Source organism: Puma concolor, chromosome C2 (genome assembly GCF_028749965.1).
Source record: "Puma concolor isolate L17-30 chromosome C2, mPumCon1.1.hap2, whole genome shotgun sequence".
Lineage (NCBI taxonomy): Eukaryota > Metazoa > Chordata > Mammalia > Carnivora > Felidae > Puma > Puma concolor.
In genome coordinates, this window is record NC_141675.1 from 9,381,390 (window position 1) to 9,406,936 (window position 25,547).

Here is a 25,547-nt window from a genome sequence, read left to right on the forward strand (position 1 = left end):
ATGGCAACTGTGTAGCAGTGGCTAAGAGAGGGTGGTACAAAGTTAAGACACTGGCAGTCTGCAGAGACCTCAATCTAGAATCTGCCTTCAACGATGAAGAAAGCCATGCTGTTCTAACAAGGTACTGCAGCCAGGACTCTGAGCAGCTCCCCTAGGAAGAGACGCATATCCTACATTTCCACCCTTCTCTGCCTCCCCCTGGCAACCACAACCAGACCTGACCAACAGGGAGAGAGAAGCCAGTCCAGACAGGAAAAACAAAGGCAAACACATATTCCAGGTACTGCCACACTGTCCTGCTAGACCCTTTCTTCTGTGTCTAATGAAGGAGCGACTGGGGGCGGGGGGGGGGGGGGGGGGCTAGATGATACATGATACACCTACGTATCTTTATCGAGGATTAAATGACATTTTTATTTGGGATCAGCAGAACACAACCACACCAGCTATGTAAATGTTTTCTGAAGAAACCAAGTTAGGGGCACCGGGGTGGCTCAGTCAGTTAAGCGTCAGACTCTTGATTCTGGCTCAGGTCATGACCTCACAGTTTGTAGGTTCGAGTCAGGCTCTGCACTGACCGCAAGGAGCCTGCTTGGGAATCTTGCTGGCTCTCTCTGCCCCTCCCCCACCTGCATTCTCCCCCTCTAACTAAACACCAATTTTTTAAAGAAACAAAGGTACCATTGTACTTCATTAATATTGAGTCTTTTAGGGCCTGGAATATTTAAAAGCTATGGCACAAAGAACATAACCTCAATACCGTGGTTTTGAGCTTGCTATATACATATCTACGATTATTCACTTGTTACTATGTTCTTAATAGTTGGCCCACCAACACTCCTCAAATAGTAGAAATACAAAGGAAGCTCATTTTAAATTGCAGTTTTCTGCCTCAGGGATCAGCTCTGATTAGTTCTGTTTTGTGCAATTCTCTCCATCACCACTTCTTTTTCCAGGTTTCTTTCATCTAATAGAAAATTAAATGTGATGCTCTGCTAGGTTCCCAAGAATTACTAAATTATATCACATTCAAATATATAAGCCTCACAACTGCTGCTCAAAAAATATCATAACAAAAGTATGTGCATAGCCCAAGTAAAGTGAGCATAAAAACTGGAGCAGAAAACACAGAAGCTAAAAATTATTCTGTAAGACGTCAGGTAAGAAATTAAATGAATTCTACCATTATAAGAAATTAGGAAACAGGCCTTTTAAGAATTCTTTGATGTGAGAGATTTAATTTGTATGCAAAAGTGACTCAAACACGGCAATTCCCCCAAATGATACGTACTTCTGCATCATGGCTTAATACAACAAATCCAGAATGTTTCACTTCATTCTACACAAAGACCTGAATACTATTCAACCGTTGCTTTATTATTTTCAAAAAATTTCTCTCATGCTGTCCAACCAGTAACAGAAAAACAAGTTTGTTTTGCAGGAGGTACAAGGGCAGAGTCACTGAAACTAACAACGTGGGGGATTAGGATTGTTAACAGGCTCAGCTCAGGGCTACAAACAAGCCAGAAATGGTTTCACAGTATCTGATGTAAAAGATGGCATCTCTCAGCCCCTCAACACAAAAACTCCTGAGGAGACTACATCCACGCTGGAGTGGCGTACAAAGCACTGTGACACTATGTAACTGTTAAAAAAGGGGGGGGGGGGGGAAGACAAGCCTTTTTTTCAGGAAAAGATCTAGCGCCATTTTTACAAACTGCGGTCAGCCAGAAGATCCTGCTCAAATGTAGGTTTCAGAAAGCAAAGTATTACCAGAAACATGGCTAGTTTTTGAGAAGTTCTTCCCACAGGCTACATTTTAGCAAGTGCTTTGTCTTGAGTTGCCACACACGGGCAACACACGACACTGTTGTCAACGGAGTCCTGATGATGGGCCAAATTTAAATAGCCCCTTTCCAAACAGAGAAATCATTTTCTCTGAGATTCTGGTTGAAAACCTAGCTCTCTTTTTATGGTTCCTGTTGCCCTGTCAAACAGCAAAGGTAATAACGAGCCTAACTCAAAGTGTATTTGGAGGTCAGACAAGGCTGATGTCCTTCTCACTCCTGGTAACGTTCCCAAACCTTCCATCGTGACAAAGGACCCACAATTCAGTCTTGCATCATCATATTACACTAGCCTCCCTGGTGCCCTGGGCTACGGACTCCCCAGGCCCTCCTCTTCGCCACCGAGGACGCTGGCTCCTTGCTCCTCACCTTCCTTTCCACCTGTACTCCTGTCCACACCTTCATCCAAGCGGACATCCACACCCAGCACCCTGACCACACGGTTCCTTGGCCTCATCACTCAGCTCCTTGGCCTGTTCCTCCACCCCAACTCAGCCGCTCACCACACAGTCCCATCCCAGACCCTGAGTATACCTGCAGTACTTCTCAAATACAAATACTCTCTAATCTCCACTCCCATCTTTTTAAGATCCTTTTTCAAAGCCCTTCCACAATAGTTGTTAAAACTCGACCGTACCATCCATGCCAATGAGCACACTCACTTCTCACGGACTTGCTTTCCTACAGGGACTGGGCTCTGGGGCCTAAAACTCAACACCATAGGGCCTTGTGTGAAAGGGTTTAGAAGTGGCCTCTCGCCCTCCAATGGACTCAACCACTCCTGTGACTGAAAGCCAACTGTCTTCTGGAGAGTGTCCTACAACTAGGCAGATTGGTTCCTTTCACCTTAAGTTCTTTACAACAAGCTTGGTCTACGGAACCCTATTTTCTTTTCCTGGTGAGCCAGCTTTCCTATTCAGGAAGAGGACAGCTTCATAGCTTCTCCTCTACTTCAAATACGCTGGACACCCACTCCCCTCTTTCTGATGCTGACCTTGATGTACTTCCATTGCCAGAAGCCAGTAGATGAAGACCCTGCATGTTTTCACCACCAAATCATACCCCCCTACCCCGCTCCACCTACCGTTATTAATCCTCTCTTCCTCGTTACAGTGGATACAGTGCCCCTTCTCTGACCTAAGGCCCATCACCCTACTCAGCCATTCCCTCCCACCCATGTGAAGGATTATATGCTTTCAGCTAGCCCCTCACTAGCCTTTATCTTCAATGCCTCCCTCTGGACTCAGTCTCTTCCACTGGCATGGACATGTGCCTCGTCCTCACAGGTAAACTGCTTTATCTAGATACATACCTACCACTTGCTCACCTCTGGTTTTCTACACAATCATTCCCAACCATTACGGGCTTCTTACCACACAAACGATACTTACGAAAGGTCACTAATAACCATCCCTCTGGCCACGTCCAAGAGAAAGGTCTGTTTTCAACTTAACCTAAATCTGAGAAGCAATAAAAAGGACAAGCATTTTCTCATTGGCACATGGTTGTCCCTTCCCTTCTACTAAAGTAACCATCCTGAGCTTCTTTTTGCTTCACCACGGTTCCTTCGTAGGCTCCATTAGGACTTCCTCTTTAATACCCTTTGTCCTTTATAAAGCTCCACGAGGACAGGGACAACATCTTTTTTATTTATCTTTCTGTCTCCAGAACTTTGCCTAAAGAAAGTGCTCGTTGAGTATCTGATGATGAGAGGCCAAAAATAAATAAATAAATAAATAAACCTTGATCCGTACCTAATATCCCATACAAAATTAACTCAAAATACATCATAGGCCCAAATATAAAATCCAAAACTTAAGCTTCCCTCTCAGCGCAGCCAGCAGCATGTCGGTCTCATAAAATCCCAAACTGCAAGTATTTACAAAGAAACACAGGAAAAATGTTTTGTGGTCTTGGGAGAGACAAAGTTTTTTGTTTTTGTTTTTGTTTTTTACGTTAGATAGGAAAAGTGTGGTCTGTAACAGAAGAAAGCTGAAACTTAATCAAAATTGACTTTTGGATTACAATATAAAGAGAAGAAACTGACAAGCCACAGACTGGAAGAAATATAGAATATATAAAGCACTCTCAGACACAGACATTTAGATATGCAGACAGCCAAATATCGAGAGTTGGTAAACGGATGGGCGATACACGAAGACAGATAACTCAGCAATAGACGGCTCAGTGACAAGAAAACAACTTTAAGGAACTCTGGAGATGACGATTTCCCCAAAATGGGTTGCTCTATACCCATCCGGTGTCACCTCTTTCAACCACGTGCTTCCCAACTGCAAAGTGGCTTGGATCATCACTGGTCACACCTACGTGAGGACACCTCTACCAAGCTGTTGTCACTCATGCTACGTTGCCTGTCTCGTATTTTCTCATAAGGCTAAATTAACTTGATGTCGAATGAAAATCAGGGTAGATATAAATATATATTCATGTACACACCATTACGTATGTACATCCTGCTATACATACAGGGACTGAATTCACCAGAAATCATCTAAGCCCAGATCTTTTTGGCGGGAAGGTTTTCAACAATGTATTAACAGACATAGGGCTCTCCAAATTTCTCTTTCTGATCAGGGCAATCCCAGAAAGTTGTGTCATTCAGGCAACTTGCCCATTTCGTTTCAACTGCAAGTATGCAGACCTAAAGTCATTCAGATTATTCCCTTAAGACCTTTTAAAGGATGTTGGATTTATGCTGCTCTCTCCCTTTTAGTTCTGACATTGGTAACTTCTATCTTCTCTGTTTTTTAATCAATCTGGCTAGAAGTTCAATAATTTTAAGTTACTGAAGTATGAACAACCGGTTTCACTGGTTTTTATCTATTACTACTTCCCTGATTCAATGATTCTGGCTCTTATTTTTAGTATACCTTTATTGTCATTGCATTGGGTTTAAGTTGCTCCCCTCTTTCTAGCTCCTCCTATTGGAACTTAAAAGTTACTTTCTAATATGGTGGTTCTCAAAGTATAGCCCCTCAACCAGCAGCATCAAAAATCACCCAGGAACTTATTAGAAATGCAAATCACCATGCCCCACTCCAGACCTACTGAATGAGAAATGATGGGGGGTGGGGGGGGAGAGCCAACAATCTGCACCTTAACAAACCTCCCGGGTAATTCCGACGCACACTAGAGTCTTTGGAACTCCCGTTGTAGTAGGGGCGTTTCACGCTATGGCTATTTCCCTCTTGATTCCACGTTAAATTCCCCCCAAATTTTTACTGTATCAGGTGTCCATTATCATTTACTTTACAGTATTATTTAAATCCTCTTGAGCGGTCTTTATTGGCACATGACTTGCTTAGAAGTGTTTTATTTCCAAACATTTGGGGGATTTTCCAGATTTCCTCCTGTTATCTATTTCTAATTTCATTTCACTATAGTCAGAGAATTTAGTCTAAATTTTAATTAATGTCATTAATCCAATTTATTTTAATCCTTTGTTAAGATACAGTTTTTTGTGGCTGAAAATGTCATCTTAGGGAACATTCAATGTGTACTTCAGGTGAATGTGTTTTACAGTTATTGGAGTTAGTGTTCTATAAATGTCAAACCAGTTCATTTTCATCTGTATCATTCAAATCTTACATGTTCTTTCTGACTCCTTGTTTAAAACCTATCTAACAATCCGAACGGATTTGCCTACTTTTACTTGTAGTTCTAGCAAAGTTTTCTTCATCTATGTTAAAGCACTATTGACACATACAGATTAAGGACTGTTCATACTTCCTAACGAATTGAAGCTTTCATTATAAAATACTCAGCCTCATCTCTGATAATGCTCCCTTAATGTCTACTTGGTTATTAATATACCCACACAAGTTTTCTTGTTATTAGTGTTTCCATGGTATATCCTTTTTGCATGTTTTTTAGCTTATCTTTCTCTTTAAGGTATGTCTCATTTAAAGTGTACACAGCTAGGTTTCTCTCCTTTATCCAGTAGGACCATCTCTCCCCTTTTGAATAGACTACTTAAGCCACGAACACGGACTGTAATTACTAATGTGGGGAGGTTTAAATCCATCATCTTGCTATATGGCTTTCCCTTTGTCCCATTTGCTCTTTCTTCCTTTCTTTCTATGTTGCTGACTTATTTTGAATTGAGCATTCATTTAGTATTCTATTTAATCCCTTCTATTGACTATTTAGCTATAGCTATTTAATTTTTTACTAGATACTCTGCAGATTATAAGAGCATCTGTAAATTATCACAATTCACTTTAAATCAACATTATAATAGTTCATACACAATATAACACAAATATGTTTATGCTACACATGAAATATAAAATGAGACGGAAGAAATACTTGGCAAGATAATTGTCGCAATTTTTCCAAAATTCATCATAGGTATCAGCACACAGTGCCAAGAATCTTGTTGAACCTGGCCCAAGATATACCTACAAAGAGGACACTAGGTAGATGCTACTCAAACTGCTGAAAATATCAAAACTAAAGAGACAATCTTGAAAGCGATTAGAGAAGTGCTATATATTACACACTGGGAAACAAGGACATGAAAGAATGCAGACTTCTTATCAGAAACCATCCACGCCATAAGACGCTAAAACGATATTTTTGAAGTGTTGAAAGAAAAAAAAAAAGTGCTACCTCAGAATTCTGTCATCTATGAAAACACTCTCAAAAATAAAGAAGAAATAAAGAGAAAATGGGTAAATTCATCTCCAGACGGAATTTAACGTGAAATGTTAAAGTAGATCTTTCAGGTTAAAGGGAAAGAGGCCTAGATACAAACCTGGGTTTTTCTAAGATATTTTAGGAATATCTTAGAAATATCTTAGAAAACATACTTTTTCTTAATCGTAGACTCACAGGGAGCCACAAGAGTCGTACAGAGAGATCCCATATTCTCTTCCTCCAGTTTCCCACAACGGTAACGTCTTGCACAGTTACAGTACAATATCAACAACCAAAACTGTGGCATTGGTACAGCATGTATGTAGAGCTCCGCATCATTTTATCACATGCGTAGATTCACGCAATCACAACAGAAGTATTCCATGATCACCAAGACCTCCCTCATGCTATCCCTTTGCAGTGAAACCCCCCCTCTTCTCTCAGTATCCCTACGCCCTAGCAACCACTCATCTGTTTTCCAGCTCTGTAATCTTGTAATTTCAAGAATAATATATTAACACAGTCTCTCACTCAGCACAACACCCCTGGAACCCACCCAAACTACTGTGCATATCAATAGTTCCTTCCTCTTTACTGTTAAGTAATATTCCACGGTAAGGATTGTGCCAAGGTTTATATGACTCACAAATTGAAGGATGTGCCAGTATTTTCAGGTTTGGGCTACTATAAATAAAGCTGGCATGAATCGCCAAATACAGACTTTTATATGAACGGGAAGATTTCATTTCTCTGAAATAGAGCCCAGGAGCAAAACTGCTGAGTCATCTGGTAAACGTAGGTTTCGTTTTTTAGAAAACTGCCGAAATGTCTTTTACGCTCCCACCAGCAGTGGACAAAGGTCCAGTTCGCAGCATCTTTGCCAGCACTTGGTACTGTCGTTATTTATTAAATCGTTTTACTACACGTGTAGACGCAGTCTTAGTTTGCATTTCTATAACGAGTAACAATGCTAAATACTTTTTCATGTACTTATTTCCCAGGCATATATCCTCTTTGGTGAAATCTCTCTCACATCTATTGGCCATTTTCCAATTTTTTTATTCATTTGTTTGTTTACCATTGAGTTTTGAGAGTTCTTTACTATTGTAAACTTGAGTTCTTTGTCAGACATGTCGTTTGCAAACATTTTCTCCCATGTGTAGTTTGTCTTTTCATCATCTTAACAGGGCCTCTGCCACAGCAAAGTTTCTCACTTTGATGAAATCCAATCTGCTGGGTTTTTTTTTGTTTTGTTTTGTGGGCTTTTTGGGGGGTGGGGGTGCAGGAGGGGCTTTTATGGATCACGCTTCTGGTGTCAAGTCTAAGAAATCTCTGAGCGTCATGAAGAGTTTCTCCTCTGAACCCTGTGGATAATCTTATTTTCTTGCAAAGAGTGTGGAGTTTTGTTGTCAAGCAGTTAAAATACCAGTCAATCACCTCAATCCTACAAAGGCTTGGTTTTCCTTTAGTCCTGAGGCATAGTTCTTAGACCTCAAGGGCAGCCCTTCTGGAATTTCAGTGGAAAGCCCCAAGTGTTTATCAAGTCCCTCTTAACTTGGTTGGACCTGACCCCAAAGCCTACCTCCCCAGCACTGGGCAACTGCTGAAATTTCTGCTCTTCAACCTGCCAGCTGCTGCTTTCTGCCTAGTTCCATGCACTATCATTCAGCTCCGGCACAGCTTCCGAGCTGGCCAAGGACTACAGTGGAATTGGCACACACATTTTGTGGGTCTCCTCTTGAAAGATTTCCCCCCTACTCTTCTTCTACTCTGTCCCGCTATGACAAACGCCAGCCTCGGTTCCTCGGCCCAGCAAAACTGTCGTGTCCTACCTGAACTCTGCTTCCCTGCATGAACTCAAACTCCTGCAGGGAAGAAGCCAACTAAAAGTACATCTCCCATAGCCTGCTTCCCTCCTTTGAATGGTGTGCCCTCACCAGCTTCTACAGAATTGCTTTCATATTCTGTCCAGATTCATCCAACCCAGGTCTGATCTTTATGTTAATTTTTCATTTTGGAAGAGTATACATTTATACCCCAAACATGATGAAACTCCGGAAACTGGTTCCAAATTTATATGGAAGACACTTTCTCCTTTTCTAGAATTGAAGATAAAAATCAACAAACTTGTTATCTCTCTGTTTGGATAGGTGGGTTGCTCTTCCCCACCCACTTCTAAATGCCCCGTTCACTAGTAGGGGTAGCTCATCTAGGGTCCTATCTCCAACTAATTGCTTCAGGAGAGGTTCAGGAGAACCTCAGGCTGCATCTTCTATCCTTAAATTGTACCAGCTCAAAACCTGACAGGAATAACCCACCAACGCGCTTATTCTAAACAGTCTTAATGTCTTAATATTTCAGATTTCAGTTGTCCCTGTTTCTGACTTTTGAGAATTTCCCTTATTTTCTTGTGCATTCGGCTATTTTAAAGTCTCTTTGTAAAAGACTTTATCCCCGCATTTCTAGTTGTTTGTTTGTTTTTTGGGTGTTTTGTTTTGCTGCTGAAGTACTTTCAGGTTATCTAAGTAGCTAAACTGTGATAATTAGAAGGCCAGATGTTATTTTTATAATGAGAAAAAAATTGTAAATGTTACACGGAAAAGGTGGGGAAAAACAATTTTGTGTATGTACGTAAAATACACCTAAAAATACAGCCAAAAAGTGCAACAAGTATCCTTTGTTCTTCAAAGAAGTTTTAAGTTGAATAACTAGGATTGTGGGAAATTAGGACCATGACAGAACAGACTGTGCGTCGTTGTGCAGCAACTCAAGCCACCAGGGACAGCAGAGGAAGTGGTGCGATCATCTACGCTTCACTCCGAACAAGGGCTCCAAGTCAACACTCTATACCACAACCTCTAAAATACACGTGGGATCTGTCTCTAAATGCAGTTCATCGCATCCTGTGCTTAGAGTTCCAAAAGCACACAATGTTCAGAGAGAACTAAGTAAGTTAAATAATGCTTCCAATCACCATGTATCCACTGCTTAATATAAAATTTAATTGTAAAACCAATTCAGTAGACGGGTGAATATCACAGTGTTGATAATCTTAAGTCAAGAATTCTTGGGAGATATCATTCTGTTGAGCAATGAAATCACAAAATGTGATTATCCTACCAAAAAAAAAAAAAAAAAAAAAGACATAAAAAAACAAAATACAGGAGCCTGGCTGGCTCAGTCAGTGGAGCATGAGACTCTTGACCTTAGAGTTATATGTTCGAGCCCCACGTTGGGTGTACAGATTACTTAAAAATAAAATCTTAAAAAATAAGTAAATAAATTTTGAAAATTAAATTCATTTCAAAGTAATGACAATAAGTGTTGCATAGCATACTGAACTTAGTAAATTAATCTGTTGAAAAGAAAAAGAAAATAGCAATCAATGACAGCTAATACATTAACCCATCATAAACTAAAATTGTGCATTTCATTTTAGAAAAAGGTTAAAACAGTTATAACCCATATAATTTATTTCTTACTGTATATTTAACATGGCAGTTAAAGTGACGCTGCAAAGGAAAAAGATGCACCCCAGAATGCATAGATTTGGCCTCACCTCTTTAATCAAGTGATCAAAGTATAACTAATCATGGACACCTGACACTATCTGCTTCCTGGTAGGATGAAACCTGAAACACCCAACATCACCTATGATAAATTTTTACCCAAAAACAAAGTTTAATCTGCATCTAATCAAGCCTCTCAACCTAACTTACAGTTTTCTGGGTCATCTAGTCCCTAAAGTTCCTGTAAAAACAGACAGACGAATCCAGAATGTAGAACATTCTACAAGACAAGTAGCTTGGATTCTTCAAGAAATCAAAGCCATGGGGGATAAAAACGGGACAACAAATCTGTAAGAAATATTAGCACACCCTCCCCCCCTTAAAACCAACAGCGGAAAGTAAAAACAAACAAAAACTCCACAAGCCAAGTGGAGTTTCATCTAAAAACACAAAGGTGGTTTAATTTTAGGAATGCCAATAATTCCTGTTAATAGAGACAGAAAAACTATGCCATCACCTCTATAGATGTCCTATAATCAAATTCAACACTCATTCATGCTAAAAATAAAAACCTGGTAGAGCCTTATTTAACGAGATTTTATACGAAAACCAAGTATTAATGAGAATACAGAACACTAGAAATTCTTTCATTTTCGTTTTATACAACTTTTTAAGAAAATCATTTAGACTATCCTCTAATGTTGAACATATGCATACCCTATGACAAGCAATTCTAACTCCTAGGTTTACCCAACATAAAGTTCACACAACTATATCAAAATGAGTGTCCAAGAATTACTTATAACAGCCAAATATGGAAAACTACCCAAAGGTCCACCTCCAGTGGTGTGATATATCCATTTGAAGAAAATGAACTACAGGTTCCTAAAACAAGGATTCCCCAAACATAATATGGAACAAAAAAAGCTAGATACCAAAGAGTACATGTCATATGATATACTTTAAATATAATTCAATGAGGCGCCTGGGTGGCGCAGTCGGTTAAGCGTCCGACTTCAACCAGGTCACGATCTCGCGGTCCGTGGGTTCGAGCCCCGCGTCAGGCTCTGGGCTGATGGCTCAGAGCCTGGAGCCTGTTTCCGATTCTGTGTCTCCCTCTCTCTCTGCCCCTCCCCCGTTCATGCTCTGTCTCTCTCTCTCCCAAAAATAAATAAACGTTGAAAAAAAAAAAAATTTTAAATATAATTCAAAAGCAGACAAAATAATCGTAGTATTAGATATTATGGTAGTAATCACCCATAGAACAAAGGGAGAGACTAATGATTGGTAAAGGGTGTAAGGAGTCTCCTGTTGTGCTGGTAATGTTCTATTTCTTAACCCAGTCCGAGTTTCCTGGGTTTTCATTTTGTGACAATTTACTGAGCATGATATATACGTTTTGTACATATTTCTGTATATCTGTAACTCTTCAATTAAATAAAAAGCATTATAATTTTTAAACCAGGCAAGCAAGCAAGCACAAAGTAATCCCTAACTCCCTAATCCCTAAATATGTAACACAAATTGAAAACAATATATGATTATATATCATGTCGGTAACAAAGAATTATTTCAGTCAACCTGAAACTCAGTATTTTAGCTGTATACATCATCCAGTGAATTATATCCCAAGGACCAAAACGAAAAACAAAACCAAACAAAATGCTACAAAAATACTTTAAACTGTACTTCACATTTTTATTGTTAGCAACAATATTGGATTGGTATTGTTTTTAAACTATTCTAAACCATAGGTTGAAGCAAATAATTATCTTAATGTCATTAGCAGCCAAGATTTTCAGCTTATAAGAAAAATAAAAATTTTAAAGAGGTAAAAACTCAAATTTAAATTGGAAATTGGAAAGATCAGTATGAATGGACTTATTTTTCATTTTAAGAAATAGTATTTCCTAATTCTAACCCTTGGAAAGTTCTAGAAGAAATGATAATCCAGGTAGCAAAGAGCACTCATACCCAGACTTTGTTCTCTAAGTACCATTTCCAACCAAAATTAAACAAAGTTCCTTAGAAAACTGATGTCAAAACTAGGGCTTAGTTATTCCCAAGCTAAGCCTGTGAAATCTTGTTGACAGAATGCAGGCAAGTTATCAGAGATAGTAGAGTCATGTTGAAAAGTGAGAAGCAAACTCAAAAGGGTTCCCATTGGACTTACTACAATTAAAGTGTCAAAAAGACTAGTAATGCAAAAGACTGAAATACATAAACATACATATATTAATCCACAGTTCTTAATAATACAAAGAAAATCTCATTGGCCACATCAAGATTACCAACGCACCAACTCATTGTTCTGAAAAATAGTCTATAAAGGAAACAATCACTTATCCTGCCTTTGCTAAACAAACTAGATTTTAGGATAATAATGTAGTTGATATGGGCAAGTTCTCCTCTAAGAAAAACTCCCGACTGTAAATAAGTGAAAATCATCATTTTTGCAACCCTAAAGGACTAAGGCGTTTAAGCAACGATCAATGGATGCTAAGAACTATGAAGTAAAAGAGAGATGGGCAACCCTGCAACAAGGCTGACAAAACCTGTAACCAGTGAGCAATCCTAACATCACCAACGATGAGGCAACCAGACATTGCCTGCCTCTCCCTGTGAGGCAACAGGAAATACACAGAACCAAGTGTGAGGAATTCCAATCGCCCTCTCATAAAACTGAACTTGAATCTAATCAAGGCTATACATCAAAAATGGCAGTTCACAGGAAATGCAGGTGATTAAGGACCATGTTAAATGACACCAAAAGGGTGGAATAAGATTTCCACTATTCCAGCTTTGGCTAAAACAAATGACAATTTGCCTTTAGTGGATGATAGTAAAAAAAAAAAAAAAAAAAAAACAATAGGGAAATGTTTGAAATTAAGACTTAAGAGTCTACATTATCTAAATGCAACGCAAGACCCCATTTCAACCCTCGACCAATGAAAAGTTACAAAATGAATGTAGGAGACCGTCAAGAAAATCTGGAGAGTGGCTCTGATCCCATGGCTCCCTGGGAGTAACTAGTGTGGCTGCAGGAGACAAAGGAGGGCCTGTCCTCTAGGCACCACGAAACTCAGGGCACCACCAGCACAAGGTTCCCACCCCCAAAGGCCAGGACACCTCTACTCAGCAGCCCCCACTCACAACAAGGAGCAATTAATGTGGGATTGAGCAGAAGCCCCAGAGCCCAAAAGATGACCCGTAACCACTATAAACCTCATTGCTGATAACTTGTCCCTGTGCATGAAGAACCTTAATGGTCCTAGACCTGATTTGGTGCACTTTCCAAACTCACTCTGTAATCAAACCCTCTAGTTGGACTCAGATAAAGGAGACTGGATTCCTATGTATAATGACAGATTTAAAATTAGACAATGACAATGATACCTATGATTACACTGCCCAGGAAATGACGTTCAATGAAAACTCTGTAGGTAAATGGAATGCCTCCATAATCCCATTACAAGCTAAACCAAATGCCGAGGAATGTTTTCTGTTCCTATCCACATGTAAACCACAGCCATTCAAGATGTACATGTGCTGATGCCTACAAACCAAAGAGTAACCATGACGTCCACATTGTCCCTGACCTGGGGGTTCTGGGATCCACATTCCGGCTTTCTTAGTAATACCGGGTTATTCATTCTCTATGGTAATAAGATATACAAAGGTTTCCATCCAGATGGTCTGGACACTGTATGTTAGGATGTCCTGAAGCTAAAATGACTAAACAGGAATCCCTGGATGCTAGCCAGCTCTAAGCTATGATCATTTGTACATCAAGTGAGTCCTCATAGGTGAGCGTCCCCATAAGCTTTCAAATCCCATTATTCAAAAAAGCTCTGGTTTCTATACATTTGTCAGAATGCTCTTCCCTCAACAAGGAGTTAATGAATTAGGAAAAAAAAATCACTTATTAGTTTTTCTGCAATTACTGGAAAAAGGTTTCAACGATACCCTAAATGCTCTTCAAGCAGTACACGCTGAAATAAATGGTTTATCTCCAACGGTATGAGCCCCTGACTGCCCAACAAGGAGCTGCATGGCCTGTAGTTGGTGAAATATTGTTTCCATTGTTGACAAATCAGGAATTGTGACCCAAAATCTAAAGGATCCTAAAGAGCAGATAAAATTTTTCATCAAGTAAGTGACACCTCTCCCACAGACCCATTTTGTTGATTAAGCCTTGGCTCCTAGGAATCCCCGCTCTGGGGGATTTTTCAGTCCTTGGCTACTGTTCTCCTTACAACCATCAGATGAACCTCCCTAGTGGGTTGCATGCTCTCCAGGGTTTCACATGCCTATTGACAGCCACATGCGCACCAAATGGCATCCTTAAGCATCAGGACACGGGAGAACATCAACAACAACCACAGAAGTGATGAAGACGGAGACGACGTGGCTTTCCAGCCTGACAACTCCTAACAGAAAACAGCGAATGAGGGACTCTCTGGCCTGCTGAGAGCACGACAAAAAAGAGGAAATCGTTAAAATCCAACACGGAGACCAGACTTGACAATTTCCTGAGCAGACAAAACCAGTCAGTCATATAAGCAAAGCTTCATTTAACTCATCTTGCAAAACCAGCGAGGATGACCTCACCTCGGTCGCTTCTTGTGTATTCGTCAGGGTATCAGAGGTGAAACATAAACAGTCCCCCAAGTTGATAGGAGGATAACCACTAACCAACTCCCTTTAAGAAGACCCCAATGTTATCACCAAGCACTTTAAAGAATCCACACACACTGCCTTCCCAGTATAAAAGCTGCTTTACAAGAGCATACCTCTGAGCCTCATTCCGTGTTTTGAGTGTTCCAGTTCACAAACTGTCTTAGTATGTGCACAATAAAATTTTACTAATCACTACTTCAAAAAAAAAAAAATAGAAAAAAGAAAACAATCTGAATATTGACTGGATACTAAATGTCTCTGACTTCTGCTCAGGTCATGATCTTGCCGTTTGTGACTTCGAGCCCCACGTGGGGCTCTGTGCTGACAGCTCAGAGCCTGGAGCCTGCTTCAGATTCTGTCTCTCTCTCTCTGCCCCTCCTCCACTCACACTCTCTCTCTGCCCCTCCTCCACTCACACTCTGTCTCTCTCTCTCTCTGCCGCTTCTCCACTCACGCTCTCTCCCTTTCGGAAATAAATAAACGTTAAAAAAAAAAAAAATTAAAAAAAAAACACTTGATTTGGTTGGGTGTGATACTGGTATTATAATATTTTTTAAAATCCTTTTCTGTTAGATATATATACTGAAATACTTATGAGTTAAATATGATATCTGGGATTTTTTTTTTTAAACAAACATGACCATAAAGGGGAGGGGAAGGAGAGGGAATGAGACTGGGAGGGAGAGAAGAGACAGATGACAAACAACATTGGCCAAGTGCTGATAATTATCGGAAGTGAGCAGTAAATCCTTATGCTAGTCTCTCTACTTTGATGTATGCTCAAAGTTTCCACTATAAAAATGTTTGATGAAGGGGTCAAACTAGAAAGGCTGTTAACTTTCCTTCCAGTTCTAAATTTCAAGGTTCTATATTCAACTTTTTCTGTAACATATGCTTACACTGCATGCTTAAGACTAAATCTATGCACAATACCAGGAATATTTCCTGAAAAATATTACACATAAGCAGCACAATGATTACGGGGTGGTAAGCGTGTCATCTAGAAGGAGAGGCTTAAGAAGTTGCCTATCTCTGTAGAAAAGAAAAAGAATGGAATAAACGCTTCTAAATACACACAAGAGACCACGACCAGCTCTTCTCTGTAGCCATCGGTGAAAGCGCGAGACGAAAGAGACTTCCATTATACCACAAGGATAGTAAAGCAGCTATTTCTCCATATCTTCCCTCTAACCAATGATACTGCCATACTTCCCTACCATTCTTCCAAGGACTTGTTAATTCCTCCAGCGCTCGGGGCGCCTGGGTGGCGCAGTCGGTTAAGCGTCCGACTTCAGCCAGGTCACGATCTCGCGGTCCGTGAGTTCGAGCCCCGCGTCGGGCTCTGGGCTGATGGCTCAGAGCCTGGAGCCTGTTTCCGATTCTGTGTCTCCCTCTCTCTCTGCCCCTCCCCCGTTCATGCTCTGTCTCTCTCTGTCCCAAAAACAAATAAACGTTGAAAAAAAATTTAAAAAAAAAAATCCTCCAGCGCTGACTCGGTGCCTCAGACACTCGTTGCTCTGCTGGCCAGGCACTGCAGAATACTAGTTTATAAAATGAGGTTCTATACTTTCTAAATGCCTAGAAGATCTTCAACCACAATTCTTTTTTTGGGGGGGGGGGGGGGTCCACCAGTAGTAAACCTACTAGCCAAAATTTTATTCGTGAAACCAGGAACACCCACAACCATGAGTGTTACAGAAACCTGGTCTCAAGAGTCCTGAAGCTAAGCTTCACCGATGGGCGCCACGGGGCTCTCAAATCCCCTGGAATGACTGCACTTTCCTGGAGAGGCTGCCATGACATTCATCTCAAACAGCAACAATCACTAATGGAATAAAACCACACGCCCTGCAGCAAGAACCCGAAAAAACAGGGAAAGATCAAACACTGTGTTGCATACCCGTTAAGCCAGCTTCTTGAGGCTAAGAGATAAACTCTTAAACTTCTGAAACTTGGTTTCTAGTGTTCGAGTGCCCTCTAGTGGCTGCTTCAATTGTGACAACCAACGGCTCACAGCAGGAACGAATACAGAATGACAAAGTGTAAGAAGTAACAGCATACAGGAGGAGTACCTGGCACAATTCCAAGGTACTCTGTGCACTTCTCATTATCCAGAAGAACTTAGCTCACAACACAATATGCATAACTAGGAAGTTTCCCAGATATATCATGACCCACGAGTACATTTTTTTAGTAAGTATAATCTTCCCCAAGGTCCATTTCAAATTAATAAAACATCAACAGCCCCCAGAAAAGAACAGTACACCAAGGAAAGACGCAAGAACCTCAGGAATTAACACCCATCCCCTCCCGTCAATGGAGGCAGCATCAAGAAGGCAATGGTATCTGATAAGGGACGGCCACCAGGAGTTGGGAGACACAAGGTATCCAGTCCCTGAAGAGAGACGCGCTGGCCAATGAACACCCTGAGTCTGCACAGAGACCAGTTCAAGAACTCGTTCAAGAACCGCCCGATCCGACAGTCTCGGTGACAGCACCGACGACAACTGCCAGCGGGGACAGGCCACGGGCCTGGGGCCAGGGTGTGAGCCGAGCACATCGCCCAGGGTGACTGACAGGTCCCTGGTCACCGCAGAGGCCTTCTGCCCAGACCGACGGGAATTCCTACGGCAGAACATACTTCCTGGAATCACGGCCACCAGGAGCCCCGCGCACAAAGATGCCAGCCGGGCGTGGGCAACCTCTCAGCACTAGCCTTGGCCTCCAGCCGGTCTTCCCAGACTCTGCCCCAAGGCACCCCCTCACCTGCACACCTTCCGGAACGACTACCTACACACACACCTCTCCTTCAGGGTGTCCACAACGAAGGGGGAACTGACCCTCTAAACAAGAACCTTCTCACCCTCAGGACGTTTCTGAGTCTACAGATCGGTCTTTCCCAGAAAACATCCTACTGATATCTAGGACAACTGTCTATGCCCAGGAGATTCATTCAGGCTTGCCGCCCAATGCTGTGGCTCACTATTCACGCTATTTAGTATTCCGCTCTGTGAGGGTGACACGCTTTGTTCTACTGTTGACAGACACGGGAGTTATTTCAAATTTAGGGCTATTACAAATCATGCCGGTCATACACATTCTCGTGTGTCATTTGGTACCCTGGGTGACAAAGGAGGAGATGCTGGCTTACAGAGGAAAGATGTGCTCAGTTTTTTGTTGTTTTTTTTTTTTTTAATCTTTATTTTTGAGACAGAGCGACAGACAACAAGGGAAGTGAAGAGAGAGGAGGAGACACAGAATCCCAAGCAGGCTCCAGGCTCTGAACTACCGGCACAGAACTCAATGTGGGGCTCAAACCCACGGGCTGTGAGATCATGACCTGAGCCGAAGTGAGACGCTTGACCGACTGAGCCACCCAGGTGCCCTGAGATGTACTCAGTTCTTGAAGATGATCACCCAGCAGTCTTCCAGAGTGGCTGTGCCCATTTACATCCCCACCAGCAGCACAGAAGCCTCCCTTCTGCTCAGTACTTTCACCAACATTTAGGACTGAGGCTTTTTAATTTTTGCCAATCTGGTGACTGTCTTGATATTTCACATTGGTTTTGACTTGCAATTCTCTGATGCCTCAGTATTTCGAAATCTCAAAAGACAGCACATATCCAGATTGAGATCATTGTTTTTTTTACAGCATCTACCACTATGAACGTAGTCCATCCAAGCCACCATCACCATCTGAACTACTACATAGCACAGGCTCTTAAAGTGCTTTCTCTGATTCGACCTTGCCCCTGTCCTTGTAAAGACAGAGTGATTCTCTTCAGATACAAGCTACATGGAGGCTCTCTGCTCATATCCTCCAGTGGCTTCCCCTTCTCATTCAGAATCAACTCCCAAATCGGAGTAGGGCTTACGACAAGGCTTGGGATGACCTCGCCCCTGGCGACTTCACTAACCCCATCTCCTGCCAGGTGTCTTCCTCTTGCTCAGTTCCAGCTGCATCACCTCCATGCTGTTCCTCGAAACATGCCAACCGCTCCTCTGATCTCCAGCCCTTTGCACGTGCGGCTCACCCAGCCGAGGGACGTGCTCCCTCAAACCCTTCAGGTCTCTTCCTGGATGTTCCTACCCCAGGCTTTCTCTGGCCAACCCATCTGAAATAGTGCCACCATCACCTCATCCTTCCCAGACCCCACTATCCTCCTTTAGCTTTTCCGCTGCATCTATTAGCACCTAAACTAGATATCTGCTCTCTCTCCTCACACTAGAACACACACTCCATCGAAACAGATTTTTATTTCTCTTGCTCAGCACTATACCCTGGTACCTAGTCTGTACTTTGTACACAGACACCAACAAATATTTGTTAAACAAGGAATAAAAGAGTATCAATACAAGGAAAAAAAAGAGTATCAGGGATGCCTGGGTGGCTCAGTCGGTTAAGCATCTGACTCTTGGTTTCAGCTTAGGTCACGATCTCATAATTCTTTAGATCGAGTGCCATGCTGGGCAATGTGCTGGCAGTGAGGAGCCTGCTTGGGATTCTCTCGCCCTCTCTGTCCTTCCCCACTCATGCTCTCTCTCTAAAATAAATAAATACAAAATAGTATTTATATAGTAAATATTTATAGTTAAAATAAATCAATACAAAATAAATAGAAAATAGTAGCTGAATTTCTTCTGGAAGAAGAACGTGCCTGGAATAATGGTCTTCCTGCACACAACACACTACCACACCCATAGCAGACACTCAATAAATGTTCAAATAGTAAAAGAACAACGAATTTGCCTTTTTCTTTCCTATTCCCTTCTCCTCTACCCTTCCAGATCTTCTAAAGCAATGTAGAATTTACTTCCATACTACTGTTCATTTTTTAACATTATGTATATATATATATTCTTTCTGAAGAATCCATTCTTTCCAGGTCACATGTCACAACATTAACAGCTACTATTTGGACTCAGATGCTAATGGAGTCACTGTCTATATTTGCGGCTTCTGTTACCTTAAGATTTGTTTACAGACAGCTACTCAAGCAGCTTGCTCGAGTACCATTTTTTAGAAATGTGGGTGAAATTAAGATGGAGTCTCTGAATTTCTGAAAAAGTCTTTTGTCCTCAAAAATCAAACAACAGGATGGCTGTACAGAGAAATTTAAGGTCACACGATCCCGTAAGTGTTCTTTTTCTACTGCTTTCTTAGTGTTGGTCTGATTCCACTGCGATCTTCAGCTGAAATAGTGGTACAAATAAATCATATGCAAGTCTAATTCACTTTTGTTTAAAACCTAGGTTTTGGTTTTCTTTTACTCTTTATAATTACAAATTTCACCAGGATAGGACTAATTATGGGTCTTTTTTCAGCATCTTGCCTGACATTTGGTGAAACCTTTCATCTAAAGATTGAGTCTTTTTTCAGCTCAGGGTGAAATTTTCTTCTATTATTTCTTTCATGAATGTTTGCTTTGATCTCTTCTTCTGGAAATCCCATTATGTTTATCTTTGACAAGTGCTGTCCAATAGGAATACAATTCAAGCCACAAAGGTGATTTAAAATTTTCTAGGAACCATATCAAAAAAGAAAAAAGTGAAATTAACGGTAATAATTTATCCATCCAAATGTATCCAAAAATATTATCTGCATAAAAATACATTATCAAAAATAACCAAATAATATTTTTATCCAAATAATATTCAGTCATTTGAAAATGTAGTCTATAAAAAATGTACAGGTGAGTCTGTTCATGCTCTGTCTCTCTCTGTCCCAAAAATAAATAAACGTTGAAAAAAAAAAATTTAAAAAAAAAAAATGTACAGGTGAGATGCTTTTTTCTTTTTTCATATGGAGTCTTCAAAATCTGGTATGTGTTCTCTACTTGAAGTTCATCTCAATTCAGATTACCTTTTTTTTTTTTTAATTTTTTTTAATGTTTATTTATTTTTGAGAGAGAGAGAGTGTGAGTGTGTGTGTGTGTGTGTGTGTCAACAGTGAGAGCAGGAGAGGCAGAGAGAAAGGGAGACACAGAATCTGAAGCAGGCTCTGAGCTGTCCGCGCAGAGCCTGATATGGGGCTTGAACCCACAAATCGTGAGATCATGACCTAAGCTGAAGTCAGACACCGGTTTTAACCAACTGAGCCACCCAGGTGCCCCCAGACCACCTGCTTTTCAAAGGCTAGTGCCTGCCATACTGGACAGACCAGATCCTCCAGAACTATCTTTCATGCTTTAAGTTCGTAATTTTTAACCTTTCTTTTTTTCTTCTGAATCCTAAGAGAATTCTTCCAGCTGATCTTCAGAGTTTGTTTATTTTTGAGAGAGAAACAGAGCAAGTGGAGGAGGGGCAGAGAGAAAGGGAGAGCAAGAGAATCCTAAACAGGCTCTGCACTGTCAGCGAGGAGCCTGACGCAGGGCTCAAACTCACGAACCATAAGATCATGACCTGAGCCAAAACCAAGAGTTGGACACTTCACTGACTGAGCCACCCAGGCGCCTCCCTGGTCTTCAGATCCACGCACCCCACTTCTAAGATACTCATCCTACTTATTACAGCACCTATATGACAGTCATATTTTATACCTTCAGGGCTCACTCTTCATGGCACGCTGCTCCTGAGCACTGACTGCCAATTCTGATTACCCAGCCCTCTAGAATGTCACGAACAGGTCTTAGAATTTTTCTTTAACTTCTCTTTCAACCCCTACAGCCACTCTATTTCATTGGAAACCCTTGTTCTGAGTCATGAGAAGCCACCCTCCAACTTTTGAGCTACTAAGCCTCTGTGATGAGTGATATTGCCCTAGCTGCTTGGCATTTTAGATTAAAAGTCTAGTTTATTCCTCTCTGATAACCAAGTTAGGTACCATCAGGGGTCACACTGGTCCCAGAAAACAAGAAAAAGGGTTAGACTTAGTGCCATTTCCTTTAGTAGCTCAGAGATCTCACAATTTGCAGAAAATGGGGATGGAACTGAAGCAAAGGAAATCCAGTGACCTTAAATGAACTGCCCATTTGTATCTACTCAGAAGAGGGCTAACTGGGATGCCATCCCAGCAACTGGCTGAGGTACCAGACAGCACAGTTACAGAACATTTTTCATCGCTACAGGAAGTTCTATTGGACAATACTTGGCTCAACAATTCCTCTTAAAGTCTCAAATACCATACCACCAGGTTCTGGCTCTACAAGATCCCCTCTCTTTCACACTTTCTCTTTCCTTCAGGAGTTCTTAACCTTGCCCCTAAAAGCCTTGGTTCTTTTCACCTATTTCAACTCTTGACACTCCCCAATCCAAGGGGAAACGGACACTCAAAAAGGCAGTGCAACAGATTTCACTTAGTGGGACTTGAATTTACTGATTAAGAGATGATTCCCAGTATCAGTACTCGAAAGAAATGGTGGACACTTCAAAATATCTTCCAAGTATGCACGTCCACTAAATACTGGGGTCACAGTCAGAAACAACTGACAACTGATGAGGATGAAAATACTAAAGGGTAAAAAGGAGTTTAATCTGAAATACGAGCTGTGCTTCACTAGGAAATAAATTAGGTATAATAAGATGTTAGAGAGGGGCGCCTGGGTGGCGCAGTCGGTTAAGCGTCCGACTTCAGCCAGGTCACGATCTCGCGGTCCGTGAGTTCGAGCCCCGCGTCGCGCTCTGGGCTGATGGCTCAGAGCCTGGAGCCTGTTTCCAATTCTGTGTCTCCCTCGCTCTCTGCCCCTCCCCCGTTCATGCTCTGTCTCTCTCTGTCCCAAAAAATAAATAAATGTTGAAAAAAAAAATTAAAAAAAAAAAAAAAAGATGTTAGAGAGACTACAAGGAAACTAGCAATGAAATAAACCTTCTCCAAAAATTACTGAAATAATAATGAAGAGAGCCTATAAGCATTTTAACTCTGCCATATCACCTTTAATAACAGAACAGGTTGCAAATGTGTGGCTGTGTTTAAGCCTAAGAGCCTACTGAGCCTATTTTACAAATGCCACAACTCCACAAAGAAAAACTTACGTGAAGGTCAACGAAAGTTGCATGTTCTAAATCACAAAATCAGAAATGATTTTTTTTTTTTTTTTGCCATTCATAACATTTCAGTAATAAAAGAGACTTACCTCAGTAACAGGTGTATTTTCCTGGAGCTCAGTTGTGTGTGAGGCCAGTAAACCAATCACCCGAGCAACCTTGGCCCGTCTGTAAATGGAGAAAAATAAGGTCTGAGGAGAACTAGGAAACCAAGTAACATCACACAATTATGAGCATTAACATAAAATAAAAATGGGATGTGCTGGGGTAGGCATGTACTCTCCCGTGAATATGGCCCCAAGAAACGCACGCTCACGTACAGGAAACATGAACAGCAATGCCCTCTGCAGAACTGGTTGTGATGTGACTAAAGCTGAACAAGTTGTGCTTTACTAGAAAATGCAAAATAAAAATTTTGAAAGGCCTTAACCAGAGAGGAGAAGGAAAATGTAATTAACCATTTTATTTCTGAGTAGAGCAGTATTTGGCTGAAGGTTATGTTCTACTTGTTAGGCCAATGATTGTATACATAAGAGATAAAATATAAGAACAGTTAAACATTTATATATCCACTTCTACAGTAATTTTTATAATCATGGATCATATACATATTGTCCCAAAAACTACTAGTTTTAGTGAAGTTTCTGTTTCATTATCCAACAGAAAATAAGGTTGATAAATTATTAAATATCATTTTCAGGTGGAAAATTTTATTTCATGGAGAAAATTAGTCATAAGATTTTTTTTAATTCGGAAAAAATGGTTGAATGTGTGAGTTGGTAAGAACCGTATTCTTTTTCCTTTTTTTTTTTGAGAACCATATTCTTATTGATGCTTGCACATTCTCTGGGCTAATCAGTGTTCATGTCAGCCAGAGAACCTCTGCTTTTCTGGTTCTTAAGCTACACAGGACCCATGGAGGGAAACAAATCACACTGAGAGAAGAGCCATAGGAAAGTGTTTATGTTGTCAGAACTCTAACATACAGACATAATTCTAACGGATTTCAACGCTTCTTGAATTAGCCATTCACATGTCTTAACCATATACAAACTGAAAAAGTCCTAGGCTATTTGTATGATTAGTATTCTGCCTCTAAATAAAAAGAGTATACTGCTTTTTAAATTTTAATTCCTTAGTCAACATTATGGAAGTTTCAGGTATACAACAGTAACTCAACAATTCCATAAATCACCCAGTGCCCATCATGACAAGTGCACTCCTTAATCCCCATCCACTATTTCACCCATCTCCCCACCCAACTCCCCACTCAACTAACCATCAATTTGTTCTCTACAGTTTAAGAGTCTGTTTCTTGGTTTGTCTTTTTTCTTTGCTCATTTGTTTCTTAAAATTCCACATACAAGTGAAATCATATGATATTTACCTTTCTCTGGCTTATTTCCCTAGCATTATACTCTAGCTCCATCCATGCTGTTGCAAATGGCAAGATTTCATTCTTTTTATGGCTGAGTAATATGCCATTGTGAATATATACCACATCTTTTTTACCCGTTCACCTATGTATGCATACTTGGGCTGCCTCCATAATTCAGCTATTGCAAATAATGCTGCTATGAACATAGGGGTGTGCGTATCCCTCTGAATTAGTGTTATTCTTTGCATAAATACCCACTAGTGTGATTACTGGATCGTGGGATAGTCCTGTTTTCAATTTTTGAGGAACCTCCATACTGTTTTCCACAGTGGCTGCACCAGTTTGCATTCCCAACGGTGTACAGGGCTTCCTTCTTCTCCACATCCTCGTCAATACCTGTTGTTTCTTGTGTTTTTTATTTTAAGCCATTCTGATAGGTGTGAGTTGATATCTCGTAGTTTTGATTTGCATTTCCCTGATGATGAGTGATGTTGAGCATCTTTTCATAGGTCTGTTGGCCATGTGGATGTCTTCTCTGGAGCAATGTCTGTTCATGTCTTCTGCCCACAAATAATTGGATTATTTGTTTTCTGGGTGTTGAGTTGTAGAAGTTCTTTATATTATTTTGGATACTGATACTGATATGTCATTTGCAAATATCTTCTATCCATTCCACAGGTTGCCTTTTATTTTGATGTAGTCCCAACAGTTTATTTTTGCTTCTGTTTCCCTTGCCTCAGGAGACAGATCTAGAAAAATGATGCTTTCCCCAACGTCAGAGACATCACTGCCTGTGCACTCTTCTAGGATTTTGATGGTTGCAGTTCTCACATTTAGACCATTCACCCATTTTGAATTTATTTTTGTGTACGGTGTAAGAAAGTGGCCCAGTTTCATTCTTTTCCATGGAGCTATCCGGTTTTCCCACCACCATGTGTTGAGGAGATTGTCTTAAATTATACTTTAAAAGTGATCAATTTGGAAGAAAAAAAAAATTGGTAGGACATTGGACCAGAAGTTACAAGGAAAAGCATCTAGTCAGTGCTCTGCCACCGACCCATTTTGTGACCAAGGCCAAGTCAATTATGCTTCAATTTCCAAACGTGTAAAATTTCAAGGGAAAGATGGATTAACTTCTGAATTTTTTTTACAATTAAAACACAAATGCTTATTATCAGAAACTGACTAATGAATTAGAGGACGCAGAGCAAAAACTTACTTTATCTTAGTTCAAAGACAAGCCCAAAGTACTCATGAAACACTAAATTGTTTTTTCATTCTACAAAATTAAATAATGCCTACAAGATTTATTCAAGTAAAAGAAAAATGTATTACAATGTGCTAAATGTTTTCACCAATCTCACCAGAACCCACTCCTATCAGAAAAAGAAAAAAAAACAGACTATCTTAAAACCCTTATAGTTTTAAACTATCAACTATTTAAAGTAACAAAACATTCCTTAGTCTATACCAAATACTTACATACAACTA

General features: G+C 40.6%; 1 protein-coding gene across 7 annotated transcripts in view; it reads right to left on the minus strand.

Annotated features, from left to right (window-relative positions):
* Positions 1-25,547, minus strand: part of ULK4 (unc-51 like kinase 4) — a 583,293-nt gene that overhangs the window by 500,989 nt on the left and 56,757 nt on the right. For all 7 annotated transcript variants that reach the window (XM_086720525.1, XM_086720521.1, XM_086720524.1 and 4 more), the window contains one exon: positions 22,768-22,846. In XM_086720525.1, the coding sequence (XP_086576651.1) occupies positions 22,768-22,846 (79 nt within the window). The remainder of the gene's footprint in view (positions 1-22,767; positions 22,847-25,547) is intronic.